This window comes from Ornithorhynchus anatinus, chromosome X5 (assembly GCF_004115215.2).
Source record: "Ornithorhynchus anatinus isolate Pmale09 chromosome X5, mOrnAna1.pri.v4, whole genome shotgun sequence".
Lineage (NCBI taxonomy): Eukaryota > Metazoa > Chordata > Mammalia > Monotremata > Ornithorhynchidae > Ornithorhynchus > Ornithorhynchus anatinus.
In genome coordinates this window covers 55,255,699-55,281,644 of record NC_041753.1, presented here as the reverse complement: position 1 = coordinate 55,281,644, position 25,946 = coordinate 55,255,699, and the positions used below count along the sequence as shown (strand labels likewise).

Sequence of the window (25,946 nt, the reverse complement as noted above, 5' to 3'; positions counted from 1 at the left end):
CCCTCTTTCTTCCACTCCCAATTTCTTCACCCTCTTCATCCCTCTCTCCCTTTTCTCCTCCACGTTCTCTCTCCCCTCCTCCTGGTTTTAGGTGACAGTTTGCAGCGGATTCTTTAAAAAAAAAAAACTAATGGGGTCTTTAAAATAAGGCTTAAAGTGGCTTTAGGCAGAATAGTTCCTTATGTGTGATTTAGATTTTTTAAAATTTGGAGGAGAAAATAAAGCCATGTGAAAACACCTGTACAATATGTAAATGTATGCTGAGTAATTTTGCCTTTTCGGGTCGGTATAAACACTACATTTGCAAAGACAAACACGTAGCTGTCAAAACCAAAGCCAGAACGATTCGTTGGAAGTTAGCAAAAAGATATCTAACCAAATTAATACCTAGAATAATGTCCACTCTCGAGGTCGGATATAAACAGCGCCAAATTTGCTTATTTTCTTGTGGCACTGGCATCTTAGAGTCTAGACTTGAAGATTCCTACGACTACAAACCTGGACGTCTCGTCTCTGTCTCATTTCCTCAGGAGGTATGAGACCGGAGAAATGTTTCCTCTAAGTCCCCAGTTTTATCTCTGCCCTCTGTGTTAGAGGACTCACCTGCTGCTGTTGCTTCTTCTCTTGTACAGCCTATATGGACCGCTGCTTCCCAAGAGTCTTTAGAATATTCGAATCCAACTCTTCAGTCGCCCTTGAATGCTAAAAGAAACTGGGAATCGGGTGGGGCCAAGCCTAAATTTACAAAAAGAAAACCACCCTTTCCTTCCACTTTGGCCATTCAGAGTTCAAACGCTTATTAATTGATGAGACTCATTTGGAAAGGCATCTCTTATACTCATACACTCGAACCGACACCCACGTGTCTTTACGCAAATATGGATTTCATTCTGACATCGTACTTCTTAGGTTTAGAGATAGCTCGTTTTGCCTAGGCATTTGTCTCGGTGGAGAAGCTTTAGTTCTACTTTAATAAATTTGCATTTCTCCCCCCACACCGGGGTTTATTAATCAGTGTGGAGTGATAGGAAAAAAAAGATAGAGCCAGAATGTTTTAAAGTTCAGGGACAGAGCCCATCAAGACTCTTGAAATAATTTTCTCAATCTCTCTCCCGCTAGAGAGATAAATCACTGGGGTGTTTAAAATAGTGCACGTAACTCAGTTTTGAAAGAAGAAACAATCCTTTCAATACTGTGGAAAGTTAGTGTTGGTGACCATTATTGGGGGGGGGGGGATTTCCAAAGAAAATCGTCCCCTGTCTCTTCACTCCCCATTTTTAAGAAAGAGAATGCTTTTCAAAATAGGGTAACAAAGCATACTTGCCTTTTAGGGTCCCCCCCCCTTAAGTTTAAACACAGTGACTTATTCATCTGCTAATGCAGTAAAACTTGGAAGTGAGTGACCGAAATAATGTGTTAGCTATTTGATTCCAGTGCCCCAGTTTCCCCAAATGAAAGGGCAAATTCATATTCGATGAGCAGTAGTGCACTGAGTTTCTAGAAGAGGCTTCCTAAACGGCGGGCATCCTTGAAATGATTCCCATTATAGCTGTCGACTGCTACAGTACAGTGTTGGAGAATTATCATTCCCTACCCTCTTAGTAACGTTAGGCTGATTAGGATAATAATATATTCTCCCTCTCTAGTTCCCTGACTTCATGGAAGGATTACCATCTCCTCCTGTGTTTACAACACAGACGGCGAATTTAATGTATCGGGATTCTTTGGTGTATATATGTTTGTTTCCCGGTACGAGAGGTCAACGGTGACTCTTTGGTAGAGTCCAGTTCAACTTGGTGCTTGCTTTTGGTAAAGGTGACCCCCCCCCCCCCCCCCGACCCCAGACGCGGGAGGCTGGCGAAACGGCGAAGGGGAGGAGTCCCGAAGCAGAAAGAGAGGAGAAGGCGGAGGAGAAAGAGAGGCGTCTGAGGCCTCAGCCAATCGGAACGCACACCGCCTTGGAGACCCACCAATCGGCTGTCCCGGAGCGTGGCAGCCGGAGCTGATAATAGAAAGGAGGGGCGAGTCGCGACTGTGCGGCGGCGATCTGCGCAAAGGCAGCCGCCCGGTATAAAGCAGCGAACTGCCTTGACTGAGCCCGGAAGAACATCCCCACCTTCCCACCTTCTCTCCGCTGAAGTGAGCCGAGTCGTCCCTACAACTTGCAGCGAGTTACTCGCTCGGCCCCAGCTGGCGTGTTCAGCCCAGCATCCCCTCCGGAAGACCGCTCAGCCGCTCGGTCTTTCCGTCCTGCAGCCCGACCCGGCCGAGCTCCTCACCCCGGTGCAACGGCCGAACCTGCGATGTGCTGCTGAGGACCTGCGCCTTCCTGTCCTCGCCGCCGTCTGGGCTTTCCGGCTTCCATTCGTGCCGTGGGCGCGTCCCGTCTGAGAGCCAGACCGCAACAAGATCGGCTGTCATTCGCGTCTCCTGCCAGCCTGGACCACATTCCTTTGGTGAGTCTAGTTGCTTGGGGGAATTAAAGATGTGTTCCGGGATGGCGGGGGGAGGAGGTGGGGAGAAGGGCGGGCTGGAGAGTGGAGGGAGGAGGACCAGGAATGTGGGGCTGGCTGGGTGTTGGGAGGGCAGGTGACGAGCCACGCTTTGTTGAAACGAATCAAGCCGAACCGCGCTAAAATGCCCTGCCTACCCAGGGACGCAGGCCGGTGCCCCCCCCCCCCCCCCCCGAGTGATGTTACTCCACCTTCATCCCCTTGACCCGAGATTTGTTTTGAAAATGCCGCGGGGCCATCAGAAATCTTTCATTCTCCTTTATTGGGGGTGGAGGGGAGCTATTTCAACCCCTCAACCACACGTCCACCGGAGTGGTGTTGCGGATTTTAGATACGGCCAACTTTGATTCCCTCTCTGCCTCCTTCCTCTCCTGTCCCCTGCCTAACTCTTCCTCTCCCCCGAGTGGCCGTGCCGCTCCTTGAAGCGGGCAGGCCGAGGTGTTTGGGGGAAACTGCAGCAAGTCTGGAAGAATTGCTCGTTTCCAGCCGACACCGAAAAGGGAATACAGGCCTCGTATTTACAGTTAATAGGTAAATTGACGTGTCGTTCAGGACACGAAGGGCCGACTTGAATGAAATTTGACAGGTGGTTCGACCTATTCGGGTACAAGAGACGTATGGGTGAAGTGGGTTTAATCGCGAAGCGATGTGTTCAGGGCAACGCGGAAGCAGATGAATGCTGAAGATGATTCCGAGGAAGACTCTGCAATAGCTCTCTGTGTGTGTGCGTGTGTGTGCGTGTGTGTGTTTTTAATGGACATGGAAAGGTGCGCGGATAATTCAGAGATGCGGTAACCACAACTCTCAGATCGGGCACAAATGACGAGAACGCAAGTACGCCCCGGTGGGGCAAGAGGTGCTTTACGGGCGAGTTGTTCATCGCGGGGGCGTGGATGTTGGCAAACCCAGAGGAGTGTTGGTGAAGGAGGCTGAGGCGGGGGTCCTGGGTACGATTGTGTCTCCACAGGCAGCAGGAAGTGCAGGCCCTGCCGAATTGACGGGAGATACGGCGCGCAGAGCCATGACTGAAAAGCAAGGGGCCCCGGCGCTGGGGGACTGGGAGATCGATGTGGAGACCCTGGAGTTAGAAGAGGGCGAGAAGGAGCCGCCGCCGCCGTCCTCGCAGCAGCTACCGCAGCACAACGGGCCCAGACCCCTGCAACCGGGAGGACCCCGGGAGGACGAGGAAGAGAAAGAAGAAGAAGAGGAGGAAGAGGACAAGGAGGAGGAGGAGGAGGAAGACGAGGTGGAAGGAGAGGAGGAAGGAGAGGACGAGGGGGCAATCCCGGGCCCGTCCCAGCAGTCGCTTGGCCAGCAGCAGCCGCCGCCGCCGCCGGAGCCAGAGCCGGAGCAGGAGCGGCAACCACCTGCGGGGCAGACGGAAAGAGGCGGCGGCGAGCAGCGGAAGCTGAGCCGCACGCCCAAGTGCGCCCGCTGCCGCAACCACGGCGTGGTCTCCTGCCTCAAGGGCCACAAGCGCTTCTGCCGCTGGCGCGACTGCCAGTGCGCCAATTGTCTGCTGGTGGTGGAGAGGCAGCGGGTCATGGCCGCCCAGGTGGCGCTCCGGAGGCAGCAGGCCACCGAGGTGAGGAAGAGGAGGAGGAGGAGGAGGAAAAAGAGAGGGTGGAGGAGGCGGGGACCTTGTTACCCCGGGCTTGAGGGCGGACGGCAGGCGCAAAGCGGGCACAAAACGGGCGCAGGCAGCAAGGGTACCACAGGGCTCGAACCCTCCAGGGGGCAACCGAGGGACTGTTTTCGGGGGATGGGAAGGAGCAGGGAGGGGGCAGGAGTGACGATTGGGGAAAACAGATACTCCATCGACTTCAGGAAGACGGCCCCCTGAACTCTTTGGGCCCCTCCACCTCCTTTCCTCCATCCTCCTCATCATATCATCAGTGTCAAGGTGACTTCACCCCCGCCCCATCTCTCGCGACTATCCTTCCCCCAACTCCGAGTGCTCTCACTTCCTCGTCCCCAGAGCCGGGTCCGGGGGGGATTCCCCCCCCCCCCCCGGACCTGGGAACAGGTTTGGGAAAGGTTGGTGACAACGGCAGAAGCGCCCACCACCACCGCCACACTTTTCGGGCAGCGCCCAGGCCTCGCGCATTCTGTAAAAGTTCTCGACGGGTCTGTCGGGCCGGCGCCGAGGAGAGAAAGGAAGGAGTCGTTTATCTTAAAGCGTGAGGGACAGTCCGTTTGTAGCCGGATGTCCCCCAGCAGTTGGTTCGACCCCTCCCGCCCCCCACCTTTCCCACTTCCCCCATCGGGGAAGCTTGGAAGCCGGGCTCAGCCTGGGCCCCCCCCCTCCCCTGCGGCCAGCCCTGCGTCCTCTCCCGTGCCCCGGGAGCGCCCGGCCCTGGATGGCGCAAGCTCCGGCCCTCGCTTTCCATCGGCAAACGGACCCGACCGTCCAGGCTCGCCCACCACCACAACCGGGTAACTATTGCCCCCCACACCGCCACCTCACCCACGGCCAGATGGGGCTGGTTGGAGGGGGCGGGGATCCGAGGAGCCGAGACTTTCTCGGAGGCGCCCCGAGGAAGGCGCCCTTCGGGACGTCGGGGTGGCTGGGGGAGACGCGGGGGTGGGGGGGGCGGGCCCAGGGAGGGATCTGGGCCGAGGACACGGGCAGAGACGTAAGGCTTCTCAGCGGAGGGCGCGATGCTGCTCGAGAAGCGATGTGGGCTTCGCATCTCCCCCGGGGGCCGCCTCCCCTTCTTCCCTCCGCGCCCCCCGAAACACATACCCCTCGGTCCGTCTCCCAGGCTCCCTGCCTGCCCCGACCGCGAACGAGCCTGGTCCTTTCGTCAAGACAGCTCTGGTAACGGGACGGTGGGTGCTGGGCGCTCGAAGGTGACCAGGCCCCGGCCCCAAGAGGCCCCTCCCTTGGTCCCCGGGGCCCTGATCCGCCCCCTGTGCAGTGTGCCCAGGGGGTGGGCTCTGCCCAGGCCTCCCCGCATTAGCCCGGAGGCGAGGAGCGCGCCCATCCGCCGCTCCCCGGCCAGACGGGCCTTGGCATTTCGGTTGGGAGAGCAGGAGCGGTGATTTAACACCCCCCCCCCCCCAATTTCTCCGTGAGTTCATTTCGCCTCATAGCGGTCCGGGAAACAGAATGATCGTTTAGCACGGTGATTTCCCTTTCGTTTGAGTCCTTTCTTGATTTTGTTCCCACCTGTAGGACAAGAAGGGGCTCTCAGGGAAACAGAATCACTTTGAGCGCAAAGCTGTCTACCAAAGACAAGTCAGGGCGCCCAGTCTGCTGGCCAAAAGCATTTTGGAAGGTAAAAATATACATGCCCCCGATCATTCTCTCTCTCCTTTTTTCCCCTTTTAACCGGAATGTATAGCTCTAGAGCCTATCAGCAGCTGCTGCGTTCACCCGCTTCACTGTGACACATTATTTATCGAACAGCGGAGAATTCGACGGGAAGGCAATTGTAACGTCCTAAAACCTTCCTCCAGCAGCAGAGCGGGCAGGCAATGCTTACGTTTTGAAAAACAAATCAACGACCTAGAAGGCTTTCTGTAAAGCCTGCCCTCCCTGAGACAGTCGTTTTAGATTTATGTCCATCTGCTAATCTAAGTAAAGCATTGCACGAGACAGTAGAGTTTACCCTAGAGTTAGGGGTGCAGTAAAGGCACAAATGAAAGCATGATTAGAGAAGATATAGTGTGAAGGAATGAGATGAGAAAGACCACTGCTAGGCACTTCACACATAACGGGAAGAAGAATTGAACAGTTTTCTAACGGTTTTGATCAATATAGAGACAATCCCAATAATTTGGGCCGAAGTTCTCACTTTCCCCCTCAATATTAAGCTTTTGGGGATGGCATTGACTAGATACCATCTTCCCTTCACTTTTGTCTGCAGACAAACTGATTTTGAATCCTGGATTCAAAGTAGGACAGTAATTCGTCCAGTTTCTCAAAGGATTTCCTAAGGCTAAGTCTAATTTTTTTTTTAAAAAAGGCAAACATGGGAAGTGGAGAGTTATTAGTTTTCTGGGGATTCTGGACTGTGTAGAATTGCCAAATCTTCATGCTTTTGTTGATGTGATGTGGATTTGCCTGGGGTGTCTTTAGGAGAAACTGTATATTTATTATTAAAGTAATTTGTACTGCTTGGAGCTCAGGGTTTCAAATCTCCTCTCTCCTCTCCTCTCCCCCTTGTCTCCTCTCCTCTATCCTCTTTCTCCTCCCTTCTTCCTTTTTTCTCCCCTCTTCATTTTCTCCTCTTATTACTCTCTTCCCCATTTCTTTTGTTTTCATCGACAACCAAACATTTAGGTTGCCTTTAAATGATACCCTTTTTAATCTGTTGACTATTAACATTTAAATCATTCTTTAAAAGTACTCCATTGACCAGTTCAGGTAAAGAAAATTCAGGAAAATTCAGGTTCAAAACTAGATTTCTAGGTTTTGAGTATGCAGTTTGGCTGTCCACACAGCTCAGATTAATTGGATAATTTCTAGCCATTATCAATTTTGTGCTGTACAGGTTGCATCCAATTGTACATTAATTGTACATTTTGAAGGTTTTAATTTCGGTGCAGGTAGTAAGGGCAAGGGTCACACTTATACCGCAAAACTGTGCCAAAACAAGTTTGAGAAATTAGGGCTGTTAGTGCAGGATTAAATCCAGGAAAATGACTAACAGTGATTTGCAATACAGAGGCATTCATTTTCATTTGAAATTGTATTCACAAATGAGTGAAATGAACACATCTTTATGCAACCACAAATAGACAACGGACTCTTCAAACACATTTGATAGTGATGTGAGCTGCTGTATGATGAAATGCTCAGAGTATTTTATATTGCCAGAAATGACATTTATATTTCACTAATCTCTGTTTTTAGTTTTGTGGTAGTTGTAAATTTCAGGATGATATAGTCTGATCGCTTGAGTAAACGTTTTGGTCACTTTCCAAGATGATTAGTACTAGGGGGAAATGGTTTAAAAAGACAAGTTACAAAGTAACTTTAAGAATCTCATACCAAACGTTTTGAGCTTGAAGGTTTTTTTTTTTTTCGGGGAGGAGATGGTTGTAACATGGCACTGAAAAGTGATTTTGGCCAGGCAACAAAGCTCTTTCCAGTTTGTGTGCTTTCACTGAAATTCATTCTTTGAGTTGTTTCCCCTGTTCTCTTTTCTAATCTGGTTTAACTTTCTTTCTTCTTTTCTCCTAGTTGTCCTTGGAATTTTCTTCCATCTATAATTTTCTTCCATCTTTAGAAAATAAAAATGGCATCAGTTCTAGGTATAGCTATCTTCTTTGACAATGTGGAGGAGGGTTAAATGAGTATTAATGTAAATGTTGTTTGAAGGAACCGACACAGCAAGTCTCTTACTGAAGTGGAGCTTGGATAAATGTTAACCTTTGAGGGTAAAATGAATACGACTATTCCTCAGCTGTAAGAACGACACAGAGAGTATTTTAAATTGAAATTACAGACCTCCTCTTGTTTTTTTTTTAAATCGGGGTTGGAAATGCTAATAATTGTAAAATAGCTATCATTGTTTCTTAAATTTGCTGCTGTCAATCTGGGTAGTCTTTTGACTAATTAGTGGTTTTGCCGTTGTCTTGCAAAGCTTGAATGTTTTCAGATATTAATTCCCTGCCTTCACACTTTCCATGTGCATAATTTACTCCTTTTAGGCTATCGCCCCATTCCAGCAGACCCTTACTTAGGAGGGAATTCCCCCTTGCCACCCCCTGTAAGTGACAGGATGAGAAAAAGGCGGGCCTTTGCTGATAAAGAGCTGGAGAACATTATGCTAGAGAGAGAATATAAGGAGAGGGAGATGATGGAAGCTACCCAAGCTGCCTTATTCCTGCCTAACCGCATGGTGCACGGAGCTGAATATAACACCTATAAAACTGCCTTTAACCCATCTCAAATGGAAACTCCCAGCAAGGACTTTTGTAATTTTTTGCCCACCTGCCTTGATTTAACCATGCAGTACTCAGGATCTGGGAATATGGAGCTGATTTCTTCCAATGTCAGTGTGGCCACTACCTACAGACAATATCCTTTGTCTTCCCGGTTTTTGGTCTGGCCCAAGTGTGGCCCCATCAGTGATGCTCTTCTCTACCAGCAGTGCCTGCTAAATGCCACCTCCTCAGTCCAACCTCTGAAACCTGGGACCAGCTGGGACTCTAAAGTCTCTCAAGTCCAGGATGGACAAAACCCAGAGCATGACATGATACCACCCAAAATCGAACATTCGCTCTTGCTTCCTCATGCTCGAGAGGCCCAACCGCCACGAAATGATATTCAGTGTGCCCTTCAGGAGGCCCGTGAGAGATCAGCTTTCTCTCCTCCCAAACGGAATTTCTCGCAGATCTCTGATAAGGACTCCCAGTCTCCTCAAGAGCATGTCTTAAGCAAGATCAGCAAAGAAAGCACCAAGCACCCTCTGCCACTCAAGTATAATCCATTCCACTCATTATTTCAGCAAACACTTAATGACAAATCAGGACCTGAGTTTAAAACACCATTTGTCACAGAGTCTTTGGAAGAGACATCTAAGAAACACAGAGAATGTTCAGTCAAAGAGAACCAGAAGTACAAATTTACAATAGACAGATATGCGAAAGACTTTTTTGCAGTCAAACAAGTTGGGACAAAACTTTCAACAAATGAACCTCTGTCATTTTCTGTTGAATCAATTCTTAAGCGGCCTTCTTCTGCTGTCACTCATGTCTCTCAGTGAACTGCCACTTAAATGGAATGTTTAAACTCTGACAATTTACAGAATTCTTCTCATCTGATTTTTTTAATTAAAATTGTTTTGTACAGAGGAATTTGTGATGTAAATGTCTTTTTACTGTGTACATACATATGCATGATCCTTTTCTTATTCAAGGAGATATATTTAAATGTAAAGACTGGAATCTGCATATGTGCAAACTGTAAAGTGCCATGTTTGCACAGCATTTCAAAAACTACAATAAAATTCAAATTACTTGTTACCGGACCTGTTATTTGCCTTGATTAAGAGGATATTTTTTAAAAAAATTGGCTCATAATAGTATATATTTTAAGTGAACACAGGGCATGCAAATTCCCAGAGGTTACATAATAATGATGGTATTTGTTAAGCGCTTACTATGTGCAGAGCACGGTTCTAAGCGCTGGGTAGATACAGAGTAATCAGGTTGTCCCACGTGAGGCTCACAGTCTTAATCCCCATTTTACAGATGAGGGAACTGAGGCACAGAAAAGTTAAGTGACTTGCTCCAGTCACACAGCTGACAAGCGGCGGAGTTGGGATTCGAACCCATGACGTCTGACTCCAAAGCCCGTGCTCTTTCCACTGAGCCACGCTACATACATACATTAAAGCAATAATAGCTGATTGTTATGTTCAACTTGAGACCACAGAAGGCATTATCTCTAAGCAGTGACGGTATAACTCCGTCCGATGTGCCCACCAATCTGACCACTCCACACTGAGGTTGTACTAAGACACCTAGGATTTTGAATCCTCACACCATCCGTAGAGAGTGCCAAGTTTCAGGATAGTTTGTGGATGTTCTCTGGACAAGCAGTTGAGTCCGTGCAACCACGAAGAGATGTTAACAAGTTTCGTTATTTTATTTTTACCAGGGCTCTATTCCACTAGTGTTCCAACGGTTAAAGGTTCTACACTTTCTATGACAAACACCCAATTCTTAGAGTGGCTCAAGTGGTTTTGCCGGACCTTGTTATTGGTCCAGGAGAATAATAATAATAATGGTGATGGTATTTGTTAAGCGCTTACTATGTGCCAAGCACTGTTCTAAGCTCTGGGGTAGATACAAGGTAATCAGGTTGTCCCACGTGGGGCTCACAGTCTTAATCCCTATTTTACAGATGAGGTAACTGAGGCACAGAGAAGTTAAGCGACTGCCCAAAGTCACACAGCTGACAAGTGGCGGAGGCGGGATTAGAACCCATGACCGCGGACTCCCAAGCCCGTGCTCTTTCCACTAAGCCACGCTGCTTCCCAAAACAGTTGTGACTCTGACGTGATCCATGACTGACCCCGAGTATGACATCGGCCCTTTGGTTGCTTTATAGAGAAGCAGCGTGGCTCAGTGGCAAGATCCCGGGCTCGGGGGTCAGGGGTCATGGGTTCTAATCCCGGCTCTGCCACTTGCCAGCTGTGTAACTTTGGGCAAGTCACTTCACTTCTCTGTGCCTCAGTTACCCCATCTGTAAAATGGGGATTAAGACTGTGAGCCCCACATGGGACAACCTAATCACCTTGTATCCCCCTTGTGCTTAGAACAGTGCTTTGCACATAGTAAGTGCTTAACAAATACCATTATTATTATTATTAATAGATTTTTTTCTTTAATGCTTCTATTTTCTTTTCCAGTTCACTAATGCCTTGCTCTCTATTCGATTAATATAGCAGAAATTTTGGAAAAAAAAACCCCAACAAAATGTCTTCTTCAAATTACATTATATAGTCTTCTTTGATGTAATCTTTAACTTAGAATTTAACTTCAGGCTATCTGAAAATCAAGAGCTTTAGATCCAAAGCTTAATTATGCTATCAGTGAACAAGGTCCCTCCTATGTCTATTCCTATTTCTCCAGCCATAAGTGATGCAAAATGATGGGGCATGAAAGCATTTTCTTTAAAAAAAAAAATTCCTTGCTTTTCTGATGTGAAAGACAGCTACTCCCTTTAGTTGATTTTAAAATGACTTGGTTAATGAAGGACTCATGTAAGCCCCAGAAATTCTTTAAAATAATATTAAATCACTAACTACTCTGGTAACACCAAACTAACCCATCAACCAAACCATAATGCGCTGTTGAGTTTGGACTTTTATTATTAAAATTTGTTTTAATAATAATAATAATAATGTTGGTATTTGTTAAGCGCTTACTATGTGCAGAGCACTGTTCTAAGCGCTGGGGTAAACACAGGGGAATCAGGTTGTCCCACATGGGGCTCACAGTCTTAATCCCCATTTTACAGATGAGGGAACTGAGGCACAGAGAAGTTAAGTGACTTGCCCACAGTCACACAGCCAACAAGTGGCAGAGCTGGGATTCGAACTCATGAGCCCTGACTCCAAAGCCCGTGCTCTTTCCACTGAGCCACACTGCTTCTCTATGTGCCGAGCACTGTTCTAAGCGCTGGGGTAGACACACGGGAATCAGGTTGTCCCACGTGGGGCTCACAGTTGATTTTAAAATGACTTGGTTAATGAAGGACTCATGTAAGCCCCAGAAATTCTTTAAAATAATATTAAATCACTAACTACTCTGGTAACACCAAACTAACCCATCAACCAAACCATAATGCGCTGTTGAGTTTGGACTTTTATTATTAAAATTTGTTTTAATAATAATAATAATAATGTTGGTATTTGTTAAGCGCTTACTATGTGCCAAGCACTGTTCTAAGCTCTGGGGTAGATACAAGGTAATCAGGTTGTCCCACGTGGGGCTCACAGTCTTAATCCCTATTTTACAGATGAGGTAACTGAGGCACAGAGAAGTTAAGCGACTGCCCAAAGTCACACAGCTGACAAGTGGCGGAGGCGGGATTAGAACCCATGACCGCGGACTCCCAAGCCCGTGCTCTTTCCACTAAGCCACGCTGCTTCCCAAAACAGTTGTGACTCTGACGTGATCCATGACTGACCCCGAGTATGACATCGGCCCTTTGGTTGCTTTATAGAGAAGCAGCGTGGCTCAGTGGCAAGATCCCGGGCTCGGGGGTCAGGGGTCATGGGTTCTAATCCCGGCTCTGCCACTTGCCAGCTGTGTAACTTTGGGCAAGTCACTTCACTTCTCTGTGCCTCAGTTACCCCATCTGTAAAATGGGGATTAAGACTGTGAGCCCCACATGGGACAACCTAATCACCTTGTATCCCCCTTGTGCTTAGAACAGTGCTTTGCACATAGTAAGTGCTTAACAAATACCATTATTATTATTATTAATAGATTTTTTTCTTTAATGCTTCTATTTTCTTTTCCAGTTCACTAATGCCTTGCTCTCTATTCGATTAATATAGCAGAAATTTTGGAAAAAAAAACCCCAACAAAATGTCTTCTTCAAATTACATTATATAGTCTTCTTTGATGTAATCTTTAACTTAGAATTTAACTTCAGGCTATCTGAAAATCAAGAGCTTTAGATCCAAAGCTTAATTATGCTATCAGTGAACAAGGTCCCTCCTATGTCTATTCCTATTTCTCCAGCCATAAGTGATGCAAAATGATGGGGCATGAAAGCATTTTCTTTAAAAAAAAAAAATTCCTTGCTTTTCTGATGTGAAAGACAGCTACTCCCTTTAGTTGATTTTAAAATGACTTGGTTAATGAAGGACTCATGTAAGCCCCAGAAATTCTTTAAAATAATATTAAATCACTAACTACTCTGGTAACACCAAACTAACCCATCAACCAAACCATAATGCGCTGTTGAGTTTGGACTTTTATTATTAAAATTTGTTTTAATAATAATAATAATAATGTTGGTATTTGTTAAGCGCTTACTATGTGCAGAGCACTGTTCTAAGCGCTGGGGTAAACACAGGGGAATCAGGTTGTCCCACATGGGGCTCACAGTCTTAATCCCCATTTTACAGATGAGGGAACTGAGGCACAGAGAAGTTAAGTGACTTGCCCACAGTCACACAGCTGACAAGTGGCAGAGCTGGGATTCGAACTCATGAGCCCTGACTCCAAAGCCCATGCTCTTTCCACTGCACCACGCTGCTTCTGCTTCTTTTAATAGAGAGGGTTAATAATAATCATGGTATTTGTTAAGCGTTTACTATGTGCCAGGCACTGTACTAAGCACTGGGGTAAATACAAGCAAATCGGATACAGTCCCTTGTCCCACGTGAGGCTCGCAGTCTCAATCTCCATTTTACAGAATGAGGTAACTGAGCCACAGAGAAGTGAAGTGATTTACCCAAGGTCACACAGCAGACAAGTGGTGGAGTCAGGATTAGAACTCATGACATTCTGACTCCCAGGCCCCTGCTCTATCCACTATGTTATGCTGCTTCTCTATTTTACTGCAACTGTACTTGTTTGTGCCATTTGAGCAGACTGTTAGAGGGAGGGAGTGTAGTTTGGTGAGTGAGAGATCAGGCAGAAATTCCAGTAACTGTTAGGTTTATCACCAAATGTAAAATGTTATCTGACAAAGAATGACCCAGTGTCAGAATGACAGAAATTTCTCTGTCTTCTCAGTTAATTTTATTTTCTTCTGTAATATTCCTTTCATTTCAGACTAGCATGAATCAGTCAGAGTTAGTTTTCCCTTTCTTACTAGAGTGGACATAGGAGGCTAAAAAATATGTTAAATGCAAACTTAAGCCTAGACCATAGTCTATTCATAGGCAAAGGTAAAGAACCAGGGTGGAGACAACTGGCCTGCAACTTTAATGTGAAGAAAATCCCAATATCAAAATGAACTGTTTCCTCCCCCTTTTATGCTTTTAATATTTTATATAGTCATATAAATTAACTCTTTATCCTTCTGAGCTCATTTGACTTTCTTAAAACTTTTTTTTTCCCCTCATTCGATGCCTTTTAATCATATTTAATTGGCTGCTGGAATAAGTTATTTTTCTCACATTACCAGTGGCCACTAGTCTATTACAGTCTATTGTTCTTGAGCCTGTCTACTTTTGTACTAACACTTTCCCTGACAAGTTTTATTTAATCATGCATTAGTTCTCTTGCAGAGTTGATTTCTTTTTGGAATGCTTAACCCAGTATCAGCCACACCAATCTAACACTGCTTTGTGGCTAAATATCAGATTCTTTGGAATTAAATAGGATTCAGATTTAATCACTTAATAATAATAATAATGATGTTGGTATTTGTTAAGCGCTTACTATGTGCAGAGCACTGTTCTAAGCGCTGGGGTAGACACAGGGGAATCAGGTTGTCCCACGTGGGGCTCACAGTCTTAATCCCCATTTTACAGATGAGGTAACTGAGGCACCGAGAAGTTAAGTGACTTGCCCAAAGTCACACAGTTGACAAGTGGCAGAGCTGGGATTCGAACCCATGACCTCTGACTCCAAAGCCCCTGCTCTTTCCACTGAGCCATGCTGCTTCTCTAAAATGATTATTAGTACTAACGAGCTACTGTAATTCTTACTAATGAGTAAAAAAACCTAATTAGGTAATGACAGGCTGCCTTGACAGTACAATTAAAAAAGAAAAAAATAAACTATCAACATTTTCTCCCTACCCCCCACATTTCATTTTGGGAAAATTTCATCATCCTAGGTCACATTACATTCAACTCTTGACTTGTTAAGGATGAAGTTTGCAATAATAAATGAAACTCACAGATAATCCTCAAGTTCCATTTTAGTTTCTATCTCTTCTCCCTACAAACTTTTCACTAGATCTGCTAGCAAATTATGTAGTAAAATGGTTTGGTTTGTGCTGCATTTCCTTCCACTTCCCTCCCTCCTCCCTCATGTAGTGGCAAATTAATAAAAAAAAAAAACAGAAGGCAGGAAGTAGGAAGGAGTAGGAGAAAAAAACTCTGGATCATCGACAAACTAGATCATTTGCCTGTGAATAATTAACTGCACTGGGCAATAATCAATCAATCAGTGGTTTTTAGTGAGTGCTTACTGTGTGCAGAGCACCGTACTAAGTGCTTGGGAGAGTATTATACACCAGAGTTGGTAGATACCTTTCCTGCCCACAAGGAGCTTACAGTCTATAGCTGATAACTGGGGGCATGAATGGTCTGTGCCATACATTTATTTCAATTATTGCCCACCACACCACTGAGAGAGAGGGACCTTGTTTAACCTATGCATTCTTTCCCAGTGCTTAGTACAGTACTCTGCAAACAGAAAACATTTAATAAATATTACTACTGCTACAACTACTAGCACTTAGAACAGTGTCTGGCACAAAGTAAATGCTTAACAAATACCATAGCTATTGCTCCTACTACTATATGATTTCTTTTAGCCTGGGGGTCTGTACCAATTTGTAGATTTGAAATAAGGGGACTAAATTAAGCTCCCTCTTGAAAGTTAAGTGCTCATCTTTTGAGTTAAATGACTTCTTTCAGGACAATCTTATGGGTGGATCAGAAGATAATTGCTGTGAAAACTAGCTGGCTTCTTGTGAGATGGAATTTACCTCAAGTAGGAACATCTTTTACTCACTTGGGTGGCTCTAAAGGCTTAGACGGAACAACAATAATAATAGCAGAAGCAGTGGATTCAGGGTACTTTGGTTGCAATTTTCTTCGTCTATTAGATTGGTAAGTTTTCTTCATCTCCCCCGTTTATTGTTTTCTTGGTAGCAGTACAACCTCATTTAATCCTGAAATTCTGCCTTGAACTGGGTTGACTGTTCAGGGAAAACTCAATAAGAGATCTTTCCTATTAGTATTATTCAGTACTGATGATGATGATCGCATAGTACATCAAAACGAAACACCCTGAACTACTGGATTCTAGCCTTCACTGTTTGTCAAGAACAAACAAGTTTTTGACAATATATCTCTTAATGTCTTCTTCCCATGCCCACCAAAAAAGCTGCTGGATCTGAGAACCTGTGAAATTTTCTTCTGCTTCTCCCACCTGCCCTCTTCTCTCCCTCCCCACTGCAGATTTAAATCCTCATGTTACTGAATATTTAGCAAGCACCAACCATGAACGTTATGGGTACTGTAAAGACCTTAGAATTAGCTCTCTGCTCAGGGCATTTGTGAAGATTTATATTTTCTATAAAGATTTTCCTTCTATAAAGAAGCACTTAGTAAACTGCTCTTCACATAGCAGGCTCTCAATAAATACTGTTGATGATAAATATCCTGTTTCTCAGCCAATCAATACATTCACCTCATCATGAAGTCACCTAAGAATCTTGGTGCATTTCTCAGGACAGACAAATTTGCTCAACAATTTCTAGAAGTCTGGTCTTTTGGTGATGTCAAGGATTATGTGGCGGTCTGGTCATGTTCAACCTATTCTACGCTGCTATGCTTGAAGATGCAAGGAGAGACCTGCAAGCTGGTGTCAGAATATGCCTTTGATCCACTGGGAAATTCTTCCAGTTCAGCAGGTTAAGAGCATCATAAAAAGTCTGAGAGAGAGTGGTTTAGGAACTGCTTTATGCAGATCACTATGATTTAGAGGCACATACCTAAAAGAAGTAGCATGGCATAGTGGAAAGAGCATGGGCCTAGGATTCAGGGAATGTGGCTTCTAATTCTGAATTTGCCACTTGCTTGCTGTGGGTCCTTGGGCAAGACATCCTTGGGCAAGACACTTAACTTCTCTGTGCCTCAGTTATCTCATCTGTAAAATGGAGATTCAATACCCATTCTCCCTTCCCTTAGACTGTGAGCCTCATGTGAGCCCCTGACCTAATTATCTTGTATCTATCCCATTGCTTAGTACAGTACTTGGAATATAGTAAACACTTAAACAATTATTATTATTATTATTATTATTTTCCAAGAATGCCAGTAAATGATCATGTATAACTCTGCAGAAGCAGCACAAAGCTGTTTGACAAAAGTCTGAAGAAAACAGAAGTCATGTGCCAATCAATTAATCAGTAATGTTGATTGAGCACCTACAGTGTGCAGAGCACTGTTGGGAGAGTATAATGGATTTAGAAGGAATAATCCCTGCCCTCAAGGATCTTACAATCTAGCAGGGGATGCAGAGACGAAATAACTGCGGGCAGGAAGAAAGAGAGAATGGAAAGACATATATGTGGATGAGTAATAGCTTAAATATGTACAGAATGTCTATGGGTGGTTGTAAGTAAAAAGTGTGGAGATGGCCTAAGAGTCTGAGTTGGAAGTAGTCTATACCCGGGAAAGCCTATACATGATCAAAGGTTTCCATCAGCAACACACAATTCAAAAGGGTCACTGAATTCTGCTACCTGGGCAGCACACTGACCTATGATAACATCTAGACAAAGAGAAAACAGATTTAAAAAGGCCAGCGTGGCCTTTGGTAGACTGCAAGTCAGAGGGTGGTGGCAATGGGGCATCAAATTCCACACTAAAGAGAAGGCCTACAAGACTACTGTGATATCCAATCTTCTATATGGCTTAGCATACTGTTGAAGACACATCTAGCTCCTGGAGCAGTTTCATCACCCTCATCTTTGAACCACACTCAACATTAAATGCATAACAAGATTACCAATAACAAGGTCCTAAAATGCAGCCACCTCACTAACATCAAAGCACTATTCACAGCAACACAACTCTGCTGGACATAGGAGAATGGAGGTCAGAGAAAGTGTTTTAAAGACATGATGAAGCACGATGTCAAACAATGTGACATAGCAGGGGTTTGTCGGTAGCCGAGTCTGGCATATGGAAATCAGCAGAAGGGTTGCTCTCCTAGAACAAAGGCTTTGTGGAAACAGGGACGTAAGGAGACAGAGTGAAAAACAGAGACAGACCTGTTGTGGGACAAACCCACTATCACAACAAGGTTGTATTATTCCTTGCAAGCAACGAGGGAGGGTGTGTTTATCTGCATAGGTCTTTTCAGTCACATTTGCATGAATGAGTACATCCTCAGCATGAGTAACTGCATTATTATGGGCCTTGCTCAAAATCAACTGGCAAGACAAGATCATGAAAATGAAGTCCTGGAATGTAGTCCAGAATTATTATGGGCCATACTCAAAATCTTTGACTATTAAGGACAGGTCATCTATCTACCTCTCTATCTGCTCTTCATATTATATATAAATATATATGACATTTATTATATAATACACACATACATACACGTTATGGTGTTATGAAAAACTTCCTATATGCCAGACACTGTACCAATTGCTGATATAGATACAGAAGAATCAGATTGGAAAGAGTCCCCGAACCACATCAGGCTCACAGTCTAAGAGAGAGGGAGAGTACTTCTCTGATTCCCATTTTACAGATGAGGGGACTGAGGCACAGAGAGGTTAAATGACTTGCTCAAGGTTACAGAGCAGACAAGTGGCAGAGATGGGATTAGAATCCAGGTCTCCTGACTCCTAGTGCTATGCTCTCTCTTTCTCTCTTTTGCACACACATATAATACAGAATAGATAGCTAAACATAGAATATATTGATGTATACATAGATATTAAATATATTTATATCTTTCCAACTCTGGTTGCCATACTGTCTGCAGTTATTTTCAAAGAAATAACCTTAATTGTGTTGGGAGAATGAGCAAATTAGTTTTTGAGAAAGATTTTGACTGCTACAAAAATCAATTGCCAGGTTTTATGCTATATCCGAGTATGTGCCTTTTAAAAGAAATATCATTTGAGAAGGTCTAACACTTTTTTCTTTACTGTATTGCTATATTTATCTGGAAAAGTGTCACTTAGTAAATAGCGGCCATGCCAGAGGCATGTTTATTTAAAATTGGAACTTTATCATTTTTCTTGGTGTTCCTTCATTGCATCCTGGGGATTTTTATGAAATCATTTCTACCAGGGGAAAACTTGATTATGAAATCCAGATTAATTATAATAGAAATCTTTCCTCAAGAAAATTTCTCTTGTGGCTCACAGGCATACTTCTCTTGTTGCAATTGATTTTATTTTGGAAGGATTAAAATGGACAAAGGAATGATTCAAGAAACGGTCCAAAAAACTCCATGCCAAGCTGTAAGGCGTGACCCTGCCTTGAGTGAGGCTTGTGCCTGGGTAACTGGTTCAGAAAGACTTCTTCATATCCTATTGCTCCCTGTCCCTGCTATTCCTCCCCTTCGTGCAGAGAACACTGATCCTGTCCAATTAAGTGATATGCTAGCAATGTGATGATACTTGGCTTTAGCTGGTGCTTTGGAAAGAAAATCTCAAAGCCCCTTCAAGCATCACCACATTCATTATCCTTCGTCAGGAGCCAGATTCTCCCCATGGTACAAATCACTGAGAAAATGTGAGGCACTTAGGGAGACACATTCATTCTCAGGCCACCAGTGGCCATTTAGTGCAGTACTGTGACACTCAGGAAAATAGAGTTAAATGTCTCTGGGAAAGACTGTAGCAAACATTACCACTTTCGTGTAAGAAATAACACGATAATAATTATTATTGTCATTATTTAGTGTGCAAAATCATGAGGAGTGTGGATAGGGACAATGTAGACTTGTTGATCTCCAAAACTCATAATACCAGGTTGAGGGGACACCCACTGAAGCTTGAAGGTAGTAGGATCCAGATAAACAAAAGGAAACACTTCTGCACACAGTGGGCAATAACCATGTGGGATTCATTACCACAGGAAGCTGTGAAGGCTGAAAATATCAGTATGCTCAAGGAAGGTTTGGATAAATTTATGGACCAGAATTCCAGGATGAGTTATTAGAGGGATAAGTAAAGGATGTTAGGAAGTTCACTCCTTATGGAAGAGGCAGCATAGCTTAGTGGGAAGAGCATAGGATGGGGAGTCAAGAGATCCTGGATCTAGCCCCAGGTTTGCTATGTGATCTTGGGCAAGTCACTTAACATCTCTGTTCCTCAGTTTCCTCATCTATAAATTGGGGATAAAATACCCATTCTCCTTCCCTTTGAGACTGTGAGCCCCATGTAGCACAGGGACTGTGTCTGATGTGATTATCTTGTATCTGCTCCAGTGCTTAGCTCAGTGCTTGGCATCTAGTAAGCCCTTAATAAATACCACTATCATGATCAAGGTGGACTAAGTTTTAAAAAAGAAGAAAAAGTTTCAAGAAAAAAAGTTGCAGGGAAGTTGAGATTGGGGGACTGTGGAGACAGGGGATGGAAGGGTGAATTGGGCTGTGAGGAGAGGGGGCAGGAAAGTTAGGGGTCTGGAATGAAAGTGGGGAGTGTGGGTTCAGGGGGCCTGTGGACAGGGAGTAGAAAGCAAAGGTGGCAGGATTCACCTTGAGAAGAAAAATTATTTTGAACAGCACACTTCGCCTGACAGCACAGCCCAAATTGCTATGCTGTCAGTAACAGACTACATACATAGTTCTCCTTTGTATGCAAAGAAGACACCATCCAGGATGACATTCACCAATCAGTGTGTGTTTGGCTGACAAGGCCAATGAAGGATCTACAGGCCTGGCCACATTGGGCACACATAAAGGTTTTCCCCTGCTGTGTTGATGTGTTTATTGTTAGCAGCCCCTGGTGCTGTTTTCTCTTTTGTCGCCTTGTCTCTCATTCCCTACAAAGTTTTGCTCAAAGAGAGCCATTCCCTTTTTGATAGCACTGCACCAGGCCAGTCTCTCCTCAGCAACAGACTCCCAGTTTTCAGCTAAGATGTAGCACTGCTTACTCTCCTTGCTCTTGGTTTCTCAAAAGCTGTTTGGGTATCCAACCGTTGCTCATTCTCCTCACATGTCCAAACCAGCGCAGCTATGGTTAGATGAGCATAGCTTTTTTTTTCTAGGAGACTGACTACATTCCAGAACTTCATTGTTCATGATCTTGTCTTGCCAGTTGATTTTGAGTATGGCCCATAAGTGATGCTGGTGAAACTACTCAAAGAGCTGTATGTGGTATGAAAACTTTCAGAGGTGGGGGACAGGGACTGAGTCCGACCTGATTTCCTCGTATCTACCCCAGTGCCTAGTAATAATAATAATGATAATGATGGTATTTAAGTGTTTACTATTTGTCAAGTACTGTTCTAAGCGCTGGGGTAGATACAAGGTAATCAGGTTGTCCCATGAGGGGCTCACAGTCTTAATCCCCATTTTACAGATGAGGTATCTGAGGCACAGATAAGTTAAGTGACTTGCCTAAGTTCACACAGCAGGCAAGTGTCAAAGCTGGGATTAGAATCCATTACCTTCTGACTCCTAGGTCCATGCTTTATCCACTAAGCCACGCTGCTTGGCACAAAGTAAGCGCTTAACAAATACCAGAATTATTATTATTATTTTTGTCTATCATTGCACCATCTGTCAGTGGGCTGCCTAGGTAACAGAATCATGTCACAGCTTTTAACTCTATATGGTCAATAAGAACTTTTGGTTGTGTGCATGGCTTCTTTGTGGGAGGTTGAGACAGCACCTCTAGACTGTGGGCTCGTCCTCTAGACTGTGAACTTGCTGTGGGCAGGGAATGTGTCTGATGTTATATTGTACTCTCCCAAGCACTTAGTACAGTGCTTTGCACACAGTAAGTGCTCAATAAATGCGATTAATAATAATAATCACCTTAGTTTTCCTTAGACTAATTGTCAACCTGTAGTGCCTGGCTGATTCAGTGAAGCATTTTACAATCAATTGCATATTTCCTGGGTGTGGGCTTATAGAAATTCTCAAATGACTGTTTCTGGGACTTTGGGTGATGCTCGAAGTCTGTTGAGGTGGAAGAATTTCCCAGAGGTACAAAAGCATATTCTAACACCAGCATCCAGTTCTCTTGTTGCATCCTCCATCATGATTGCATAGAACAAGTTGAACAGGCCGGGTCCCACTGCTGCTTTACTCCATTAGCGATGGGGAAGGAGGTAGGGCCAGGAAAAAGAGGCCACTGACCTGGCCATTCATGCTGTCAAGAAGGAGTCTCAGAATCTTCATGAACTTTTCAGGGCAGTCAAATTTGCTTAATAATCAATCAGTCAATCAACTGGTACTATTATTGAATGCTTATAGTGTGCAGAGGACTGTATTAAGTGGTTGGGAGAATGCAATGCAGTAGAGTTGGTGGACACAATCTGTTAATCATATCAAACGATTTGGTAAGGTCTGTGAAAACTGTTAAAGATCCTGGTGCTATTCCCTGCATGTCTTCTGTGTCCAATCTAGTGGTTAGGATTAGATGTTCTCTTAGCAGATAAGGCTTACAAAACTCAATTTGACCAAAAGGGTCAGTCAGTAAATCTGTAATCAATTAATTATTGACCCATTTTTACTACAGTAGTATAGTAGTTACGTGGGGTGCAAGTTAAAGAATGTACACAGTTCCTCTCGAAGGAGCTAAAAACATAATGTGAGACTAAACAGACATTGTAAGCATCATTATATTAAAAGCTCATAGAGGGCAGAGAACACGTGTTTCCCTGTTGTACTTCTGTTCTCCTGTTGTGTTGTCTCAAGGCACTTGGTAGATGTTCAATATTTGCCACTGATTAATTGATATAATTGACATCAATACAGCAGAAAACAAATCATCCAAAATATTGTAACTAGGATTGAGGCTAGTCAAGACAATCGTATTTCAATAACCAAATAAAATGGAGTGTGATTAACTAATATCAAACTACTATGGCCCTGCCCACACACTCCTCTCCTCTAGTGCCAGCTTACTCACTGTGCCCCGATCTTGTCTATTTCGCTGCCAACCCCTTTCCCATGTCCTTCCCCTAGCCTGGCACTCCCTCTCCCTTCATATATGCCAGACCACCACTCTCTCCACCTTCAAAGCATTATCAAGGTCACATCTCTTCCAAGAGACCATCCCTGATTGAGCCCTCTTTTTCCTGGCTCACTCTCCCTTCTGTGTTGTCCATGCACTTGGATCTGTGAGCCTTAGGCATTTAATATTCACCCCACCCCACCACCAACTCCACAACACTTATGTCCATATATTTAAATTATATATTATAAATTATTCATTCATAGTAATGTCTGTCCTCCCTTCTAGACTGTAAGCTCATTTTGGCAGGGAAGATGTCTGCTAATTCTGTTGTACTGTACTCCCCCAAGCGCTCTGCAGATAGTACAGGCTCTGAAGATAGTAAATAAATACCATTGATCGATCGCTTGATTGACTGATAAAAGTTTTTATAGTTGAAGTGGTACCTAACTTTCTCATTCAGTTTTATTAAGGTCCTCTATGGGCCATATTCTATTGAGCCCCTATTGTGTGCAGCGCACTGTACAGAGCACTTGGGAGAATTCACTAGAGTTAGAAAACATTAAGCGACTTACAGTATAACAGAGGAGACAGACACAAAATACTTTATAGATAGAAGAAGGGAAAAGAAAAAGGGATATGCAGTTGAAAATTCAAAATTAAATGGGGAGACAATGGGGCTTTGGACAGAGTTGGCCAACACTGAGATAGTGATCATTGCAACATAGCTTTACTGAGTGGGATATATAAGGAGAATAGATGCTAGTACGATTCCCAAGCAACTGTGGTAAAATAAACTGAAATGATGAGCCCATTGTTGGGCAGGGATTGCCTCTGTTTGTTACTGAATTGTACATTCCAAGCACTTAGTACAGTACTCTGCACAAAGTAAGTGCTCAATAAATACAATTGAATGAATGAAGATACACACAAGCGGGGAGGTCAGAATAAACATTTTAGACATATTGAAGTATAGCCCAAAACAATGTGGCATAACAGCAGTGTATTGGGAGTAAGCCACAATAGACAAACCTGTCTGGCATGTGGCAACCAGGAGCAGGGTTGCTGTCCTCAAGCTGGGTTTCAAGAAGGTTAGGGCATCAAAAAACAGATTAAGAAACATCAGTATGGCTGCAAGTTGCTAAACAACAACAAGGGACTATATAATAATAATTGAGGTATTTGTTAAGTGCTTACTATGTGCCAAGCACTATTTATGGTCATGTATCCCTTTTTTCAGCCACCCCAGCAGGCATCGATAGTATCTCATGATCAATAGCATGCTGCCTCTCCCACTCGCTCCCTCTCTTCCTCTGCGTATATATATATATATATATATATATATATATATATACACACACATATGCATGTATAAATAAAAACAGGTGGTTGCCCAATTTTGTTTGGCTATCCACATTTTTTTAATTAATCATTTAAATGAGGAGTAGCATGGTCTCATGGCTACTATTCAGCCATACTTTATCCTATTAGGGGTTGAGAATGGATCAGATAGATCAGAGAATGGATCAGATAGAGCCTCTTCAGCTCTGACACAAACAGCCATGCCAACAAGAAGCAACCTCAGAATCTTGATGAACTTCTCAGTCTGCCAAATTTACTAAACAATTGATAGAATCCAGATCTAGTCATAATGTCAAATGTTTTATAAATTATTTATAAGTCTTGATGCTGTTCCTTTTAGTTCTACACCTGACGTACTGTGAAGATCGCATCTAACTGTGACTTGCTGCTGTCCGAAGCCATATTGTGATTGTGGAAGTGTGTAATCTACCAAATTCTTTGAGAGTCTTGAAGGACTCTGGCTAGGATATGATGAAAAGCAGCACGGCCTAGTGGAGATAACAAGGACCTGGGACTCAGAGGTTCTGGGTTCTAATCTTGGCTCTACCACATCTCTTTTGTGACCTTGGGCGAGTCCCTTAACTTATCCATACTTCAGTTTTCTCATCTGTAAAATGGAGAGTCTTGTTCCTATTTTCCTTCCTACTGAGACCATGAGCCCCAAGTAGGACAGGGACTGTGTTTGACCTGATTATCTTGTATTCACCACAGTGACTTAGCACAGTGTTTGGCCCATAATAAGCACTTAACAAATACAACTGTTATTATGATCATTATCATCATCATTATACTCAACAGCAATGGGAAACAGATGTTATAGCAGCGACTATAGTCTGATCTTTCACCTTTCTTGAAGATGGCGATTGATTGGTGGCAGCTCCTCAGAGCTCCACATATTGAGGAAAAGCTTGTCTGAGTGTTTTAAGCAAGGTGTCCCCTCCATGTCTGTAGTTTTCAGCCAGTATCCCATTGGGTCCAGGTGTCTTGCCATTTACACAGCTCTGGTTGCAATGGTGACGTCCTTAATAGCTACGACAAACATCATTCCTAAATTTCCAGTCCTGAGTTTCTCATCTTCAATAATAGATGGTGTCTTTCTGGAAAATACTGAAATGTTATTGGCAGTATCCCTCCTTTTCAGTGATCTTTCACTCATCAGTGATTCTGTAATGGTGCGTATGGGCCCACATTGGTTCTTAAGTGATGGGTATGGGGCATATACCTTCATAGGAAAAACAGAGACACTAAGCCTTTTCTCCAACTGTGCTTTGGTTTATAAAAAGTAATTTATAAAAAGTTTCCCTCGATTTCTTCTGCTGTAGCTATTGTGATTCTTTAGAATGAAATATGCCACACTGAATTAACCAAATATATTTTTAGTTTGCTTTGGACAATTTCTACCTAAATAAAACCGTAGATCAGGATTCTTGGCGGGACAGCAGACGAAATGAAGGGAAGAGTTGATGCAATTTTTGGCGCAATTCAGCCTTTTCAGGCCTGAATTTTCCAGACTCCCTACACTAACCCAATTCACTGGATTATTATTAAACTCCCCCCTTCATACTGTATCCATAGATACATGTTCTTCACTCTTTCCCCCACCCCCCTGCATCTCCCATTTCTGCAGTAATTCACAGTTATTTCCTGCTGTTTCAGACAAATGTCATTTAGAAGTAACTCAGTTTTTTTTTTTTTTTGGTGGGTGTTCCACTCTAATCAGAGATGTTTTATTCATCTGTGAAACATGTGGCTGG

General features: G+C 44.0%; 1 protein-coding gene across 2 annotated transcripts; it reads left to right on the top strand.

Moving 5' to 3' along the window:
- The first annotated feature begins 2,038 nt into the window (after positions 1-2,038).
- On the top strand, positions 2,039-9,491 carry DMRT2 (doublesex and mab-3 related transcription factor 2). Of its 2 annotated transcripts, XM_029055283.2 has the most exons (4): positions 2,039-2,456; positions 3,481-4,098; positions 5,692-5,794; positions 8,175-9,491. In XM_029055283.2, exons 2-4 carry the CDS (start codon positions 3,535-3,537, stop codon positions 9,230-9,232), a joined length of 1,725 nt encoding a protein of 574 aa, XP_028911116.1. In that variant the 5' UTR covers positions 2,039-2,456; positions 3,481-3,534; the 3' UTR covers positions 9,233-9,491. The 2 variants fall into 2 exon arrangements, with proteins under 2 accessions (XP_028911116.1, XP_039766723.1); XM_039910789.1 differs by lacking the exons at positions 2,039-2,456; positions 3,481-4,098 and adding an exon at positions 4,733-4,949.
- The last annotated feature ends 16,455 nt before the right edge of the window (positions 9,492-25,946 follow it).